The sequence below is a fragment of the Vitis riparia genome, chromosome 3 (assembly GCF_004353265.1).
Source record: "Vitis riparia cultivar Riparia Gloire de Montpellier isolate 1030 chromosome 3, EGFV_Vit.rip_1.0, whole genome shotgun sequence".
NCBI classification, from domain to species: domain Eukaryota; kingdom Viridiplantae; phylum Streptophyta; class Magnoliopsida; order Vitales; family Vitaceae; genus Vitis; species Vitis riparia.
In genome coordinates, this window is record NC_048433.1 from 2,282,288 (window position 1) to 2,289,056 (window position 6,769).

Consider the following 6,769-nt stretch of genomic DNA (forward strand, 5'->3'; position numbering starts at 1 on the left):
AGAGTCTCAGTCTATGATATGGAGCACAGAAGTGATCTTCGTAGACCTGAAACCAATGGTCCTATAAAATCATTCCAGCTTGGCTTTAGCATGTAATCTAGTTGCCTATACGATTCTGTTTTCATTTTGACACTGAATTTCATCCTCTGTTTTTTAAAGTGACTTATGTTATGGCCAAGCAAACACTTTGGTCATTTCTCACCCAAAACATCTCCATTTCTAGCCCTCAGAGGAAAACCTCAGCTCCAAATTCTGAGTTCTTTTTCAGGCACATGCTACTCCTGCTGATCAGAAACAAACATGGACCCTATCCCTCAACATCTAAGGAGATTTGTCTCAACGCCACACAAAAGCTGACAGGGAAGAAGCCATCTTTCTTAGAGGAGACCTAACACTTACAATTTACAACTCCTTCCATTGCATTAAATTGAATGAATGATGGCATTGCTGTCTTGTCCCCTCCATATAACCATGCATGGCTGATGATGAAATATTAAACTACAGCATATGATTATGACTGTGGCACGAAAATCTTCCTACAAAATAGAAGGGGGTATGCTGATATGGGAGACAAGGTTGCAGTTCCACTCGTGCTATAGTGTGATTGCAACTCATTTTGAGAGACAATGATGAACCCAATATATAATCCATACATGTGTGCATCTGCCTAAATCTTTTTATAATGGATGCACACGAGGCAGCTGCAGTCAATCATATGAAAATTGTAGTGACCATGTGATGGTTTCACCCCCTACTGAGACAAAAGGCATCGCTACAGGCTTTAAATCAATTTAGAATACATGGTCCCCATGTGGCCTTGATTAGATTAGCAGGTTCTTATCTGATTAGTTTATGGAAAACAGGCTTTAAATCAGTTCTTGTGTAGCCTGGATTAGATTAGAAGATGATTCATCATTTGATTATTTTCATATATGCCAATGGCCTTATTTTCATATGGAAAACCCCATGTGAGACTGGCACAAATACAGCAACTTGGCATGTGGGTTATTAACAATCAGCTTTGCAGAGTGGATTGATTGAGATCAAATGGAGTAGTTTTCCATCATCGCCATCTGTGTAAATTTTCAAAGATACAAATGTTTGGCTCATTGTATGGTAACATAATCCCTGCCTATTCTTTTCCTTGATAAGTTTACATCTTTCATGGTGGAAGTCCTTCCCTAGATAAACCATGATGTCTTCCAAGTGGATTCCTCACCTTCCTGAGACCATAACTCATGTCCCACATCATAAAAGGAACAGAAGCAAAAGATTGCAATTGATTAGTCTATAAGAGAACTGATTTGGAATTAAAAAACAGACAGTTGTATTGGTATTTCTCATTCATTTACAAGTACGCAAAAATCAACGAGACCTTGCCCATGAATCTGTATTATGCTTCTTTTTTTTTTTCAGCTATTGGCTGAGGATGTTGAGGAGAGACACCCTGGTTTTGATTAATCGTCTTGATAGTAATTCTATCCCTTCTTCAAGATCATGAATGCTCAATTCCAGTTTCCCTAACTCATTATGCACATCATCAGCATGCACAAGATTAACTGATTTATTCTTGTTGCAAAGGATAGTGCACAATGCAGCATCCACTGTCTCAAATTCACCATGATTGGATTCTGCTTCCTCACATGGCACGCGCTTGTGTTGCATCAATTTTGAGACTAAAGACCAGCCACTTCGCTTTGATTGTGCTGCAGCCCCAGCTACTGAGGACAGCAGAGCTCCAAGCACTGTGAGGGTGGTTGTTTCCACCTCTCTTAACATGCTGACCATGGAGAGAGTCTCAGTGTCTTTGTTCAAGGCAGAGAATCTGCACTCCTTCTCCATGCCCGTCAGATTCCTCAGGGCCTTGTGGATTGCCTTCTTTACCTTCTTCCTAGAGCTTAAATATTTCTCAATCTCATTTGAGATCCAATTTTCACTTCCTCGCCTTCTGCGCATACTTGATTGAAGCTCATGTGCATCTTCCCTTGTCTGCAACAAGGCATCCTTAGCTGTGCTGCATATGTCTAGAAGCCTGAGAGATCCATCCAACAGCTCATCAACCCATTGCTCATGGCGGTATTGAGCTAAGATTTGTTGAGTGAGTGGCAGCAGAAGCAAATCATCAACACAATCGTGTAGATCTCTAAGGCCACTAAGTTTGTGGCTTATGGATGATGAAGAGGTGGCTTCAGAAGCTCTTAATCTGCGCAAATGCTCATCAAATTCAGGAATGAGAGGGTGTGGTCTAGAGGGCAAGCTGATAGAGCGAGCATGATAACAGGCTTTTGTGTTTAAAGCAGATACAGCCATTTTTTTCCTTCCTAGTTCGGGAGAAGACCTGGAAGTTGAATCCACAGGTGATTAGTTTTGCAATTTGACAATGCTTTGGCAAATGCTCAATATATATTACGAGGTGAGGAGACAAGAGGAATCTCTTCCCCTCAATGTTATTTGATTTGGATCTAAATGCAATATCAGCAATGTTTATGCATTGTCTCCCTCCAGCCATTTCCCCAGCTCACCACCCAATTAATTTAACTTGGAAAATCACAGGCATAATATGATCCTTATATATTGTAAAATAATTCATAAAGTATAAAGCCCACGAGTGGCACTCATAATCTCCTCAGGTAGAAGTAATCTTTCTCCTATTCATATATACAATAAACTGAGATGAGGACTGATTCAATTGCTATATTTAATTTGCACCATTGTAAGAGTTGGTATTCGGAAAACAACAGTAAAATAATGCCTCCCGTCCATCTGGGCTTGTTTCTGCAGTAGACAACATGAGATGCAGACTTCCTGTCTTCTGGAGAAACTGCCCCAGATGCCATATGAATCTTGTTTTTTGAATATCAAATTTTGCTTGTAGTAGAATAGGTTATGAATGCCACTCGTGGCCTGCATATTTTTTATGTTTTGTATTATTACATTATGTTAAAGATAAGCTTGTGATTTTCCAAGTTATATTAATTGGGTGGTGAGCTGGGGAACTGGTTGGAGGGAGACAATGCATAAACATAGCTGAGATAGCGTTTGGATCCATATCAAAATCACATTACGACTCATTGATTGTTGGGGAAGAAGAGATTTTTCATGTCTTCTCAGACCCCATCATATGTGTTGAGCATATGACAAAGCAAGGCAAAGCATCTGCAAATTGCAAGCCTAAATTGTAGATTCATCTTCCAGGCCGCCTTCTCTCCCTAGGAAGAAAAAATGGTTGTCGCTCCTTTGAACCCAAAAGTCTATTATCATGCTCGCTCTGTCAGCTTGCCCTCTAGGTCGCACCCACTTGTTCCTGAATTTGATGAGCAATTGTGCAGATTACAAGCTTCTGAGGCCACCTCATCATCATCATCATCATCATCATCATCAATAAGCCACAAACTTAGTGGCCTTACAGATCTATATGATTGTGTAGATAATTTGCTTCTGTTGCCACTCACTCAACAAGCCTTATCCTGACACCACCATGAAAGATCAGTTGATGAGCTGTTGGGTGGATCTCTCAAGCTGTTGGATGCTTGTGGCAGTGCTAAGGATGCCTTGTTGAAGACTAGGGAACATGCAAATGAACTTCAATCAACTCTGCGTAGAAGGCGAGGAGGTGCATATGGGATCTCAATTAAGGCTGAGGAATGTTTAAACTCTAGGAAGAAGGTAGTGAAGGCAATAAAAAAGGCACTAAAGAATCTGAAGGGCATGGAGAACAAGTGCAGCTTCTCTCCCCTGAACAAAGACCCTGAGGCTCTCTCCATGGTCAGCATGTTAAGAGAGGTGGAAATGTTAACCCTCACAATGCTTGAACCTTTGTTATCCTCAATATCTGAATCAAGTGTGCCATCAAAGCCAAGTAACTGGTCCTTGGTTCCAAAACTGATGCCCCACAAGTGCATAGTATGTGAAGAAGCAGCAGCAGATCTTTCTGAATTTGAAGGTGGATGCTGCCTTGAACACTCTTATTAGTCACAGGAGCAAATCAGTTAACCTAGTTCATGTTGATAATGTGCAATATGAGTTAGGAGAGTTGGAGTCTAAGCATTCAAGCTCTTGAAGAATGTCTGGAGTTCCTATCCAGGTGTTAATCAAAGCCAGGGTTTTTCTCCTCAACATCATCAATCATTAGCTTAAAAACACATAATGTATATGTCATGGGCAAAGGTCTATCGATTTTTGTATACTTGTACATGAATGAGAAATACAAATATATACATCTGCTCTCTTTTATTCTAAATCAAAATTCTCTTATGGCGACATCAACACTACTATTTTGCTTTTCCATTTTTGTCATGTGTGCATAATAGTCTGAGCAACTTGAGCTTTTAAATAAAAAGAGATAGAACATGAGTTAGGCACATGGATTGCATATTGAACATGGAGTAGCCTATGGGTGAATATTTAAGCATCTGCCATAAACCAGAGTGGCCCATCTCAACATCCAAAACCACTAGCAGCAACAGAAAACACCTGCACATAGCTCACAGCATATAGCATCCACATTTTAATTTCTTGACGAGAAAAAAATGTCTGTTCAGATCCTATGGACCATGGTCTACTTCTCTTTGTAAGGACCCCTACTCACATACATTACTATACCAACAAAAATAAAAGAAGGGAGATATTACGAGAGATATTAATGCTAAAAAAATTTTTCTGTGTAAATGGCAACTCAGAGCATGTGAGCATGAGAGAAGCAGACCCCTTGTCCTCTGGAGAAGGCTGGCCCCAGGTGGGCAGCAGGCATCATCTTGGTGCCTGTTCTCATGAATATCAATATTCACATTGGTACACAAAATGACAATGAAGTTAATCCTCACGTGTGGTTGTGTTACACAGTTATTGTCCAGAAAAAGACTTGAAAGAAAGTGTATATACACATAGGGAAATCAGGGGATGGTTTTGTTAATTACTTGCATCAGGGGAAATCATCAATCTCAATGACACCCATGAGCTGCTTATTTTATTAATGATTCTATGATATTACCTTCTGCTGTTGTATTATATAAAGATAAGCATGGGCTTTTACAAGTTAAACTAATTGGATGGTGAGTTGGAGAGCTGGTTGGAGGGAGACATTGCATAAACATCGCCAAGAAAGCAGTTAGATCCAAATCAAAATCATGCTACTGCTCATTGAAAGTTGAGGAGGACGAGATTCCTCATGTCTCCTCGCTCCATGATATAAATGGTGAGGATGGCCAAGGAAGGCTTATTCCAAGGCTGAATTGTACATTCAACTGCTTGGCCCTCTCTTTTCTTAGGAAGCAAAAATGGCTGCCTCTCTGTTAAATCCCAAAGCCCAGTATCATGCTCGCTCTATTAGCTTACCCTCTAGACCACACCCACTTGTTCCTGAATTTGATAAGCATTTGTGCAGATTAAGAACTTCTCAAGCTGCCTCATCATCATCATCAGTAAGTCACAGACTCAGTGGTCTTAAGGATCTGCATGACTGTGTAGATGATTTACTTCTGTTGCCACTTACTCAACAGACCCTAGCCGATCACCGCCATGAGAAATGGGTTAATGAGCTGTTGGATGGGTCTCTCAAGCTGTTGGATGTGTGTGGCACCGCTAAGGATGCCTTGTTGCAGACAAGGGAACATGCAAATGAACTTCAATCAAGTCTGAGAAGAAGGCGGGGAGGCGAAAATGGGATCTCAACTGAGGTTGGAGAATATTTAACCTCTAGGAAGAAGGTAAAGAAGGCAATGCACAAGGCCCTAAGGAATCTGAAGGGCATGGACAACAAGAGCAGCTTCTCTCCCTTGAACAAAGACCCTGAGACTCTCTCCATGGTTAGCATGTTAAGGGAGGTAGAAGCAGTCACTCTCACAGTGCTTGAATCTTTGTTGTCCTCAATAGCAGGGGAAGCAGCAAGATCTAAACCAAGTAGTTGGTCTGTGGTCTCAAAACTGATCCACCACAAGCGTGTGGTATGTGAGGAGGCAGCAGGAGATCTCAGTGAATTTGAAAAGGTGGATTGTTCATTATTCACCCTCATTGGCCACAAGACGAAATCTGTTAACCAGATTCACATTGATACCATACAAAATGCATTAGGAAAATTGGAATCAAGTATTGAAGATCTTGAAGAAGGGATAGAGTTCCTATCAAGGCATTTAATCAAAACCAGGGTGTCTCTCCTCAACATCCTCAGCCACTAGCTGAAAAAATGCATATTACAGTGTTATGGGCAATGGCCTATTAATTTTTACATACTTGTACATGAATGAGAAATACAAATACAACTTTTTCTTTTTCATTCTAAATATTCTCCAATGCAAAATCTCTTTTGTTTCTTTTCCATGTGTTGTATGAACCTGCCTCTCAGGAAGGCGAGGAATCCGCTTAGAAGGCATTCATGGTTTATGCCTAAGGAAAAATTTCCACCATGGATAAACTCAACTTTATAAGGAAAACATCAGCATAGTATTTTGCCAATGTATGAGGGGAGGAACAATAGTGCACTTTAGCTTCTACACAGAAGGACATGGTGAGGAAAGGGATTTCAATTTGTATCAGAACTTGAGCCATCTTCAGTTCTGCATTATTTGGTTATAGACAAATTCCCCAGAATCATCCAGAGTACAAACTTGATTATGCAGGAACTTGGAAAATGAAACTACTCATATCTCAGTTCCACATGGGCCAATTATTTCAACAAAAGATCAAAATTTACAAATATATGATGCACAAGATGCTCTCTGAGGGAAATTTGATCTTTTATGTCATGCTATTGCTCTTGATAAATTAGAGGTAA

General features: G+C 40.3%; 2 protein-coding genes and 1 pseudogene across 2 annotated transcripts; 2 read left to right on the forward strand and 1 right to left on the reverse strand.

Annotated features, from left to right (window-relative positions):
* Positions 1 to 1,416: 1,416 nt before the first annotated feature.
* On the reverse strand, positions 1,417 to 2,310 carry LOC117911582. The gene has a single exon (XM_034825988.1). It carries the CDS (start codon positions 2,308 to 2,310, stop codon positions 1,417 to 1,419), a length of 894 nt encoding a protein of 297 aa, XP_034681879.1.
* Positions 2,311 to 3,166: 856 nt separating this feature from the next.
* Positions 3,167 to 3,972, forward strand: LOC117911583 (annotated as a pseudogene).
* A 1,267-nt stretch (positions 3,973 to 5,239) lies between these two features.
* On the forward strand, positions 5,240 to 6,271 carry LOC117911794. The gene has a single exon (XM_034826211.1). The coding sequence runs from the start codon at positions 5,277 to 5,279 to the stop codon at positions 6,171 to 6,173; it is 897 nt and encodes a 298-aa protein (XP_034682102.1). The 5' UTR covers positions 5,240 to 5,276; the 3' UTR covers positions 6,174 to 6,271.
* Positions 6,272 to 6,769: the final 498 nt, after the last annotated feature.

Coding starts and splice junctions, on each gene's coding strand:
- LOC117911582 (XM_034825988.1), bottom strand. CDS start 2,310: ATGGCTGTATCTGCTTTAAACACAAAAGCCTGTTATCATGCTCGCTCT.
- LOC117911794 (XM_034826211.1), top strand. CDS start 5,277: ATGGCTGCCTCTCTGTTAAATCCCAAAGCCCAGTATCATGCTCGCTCT.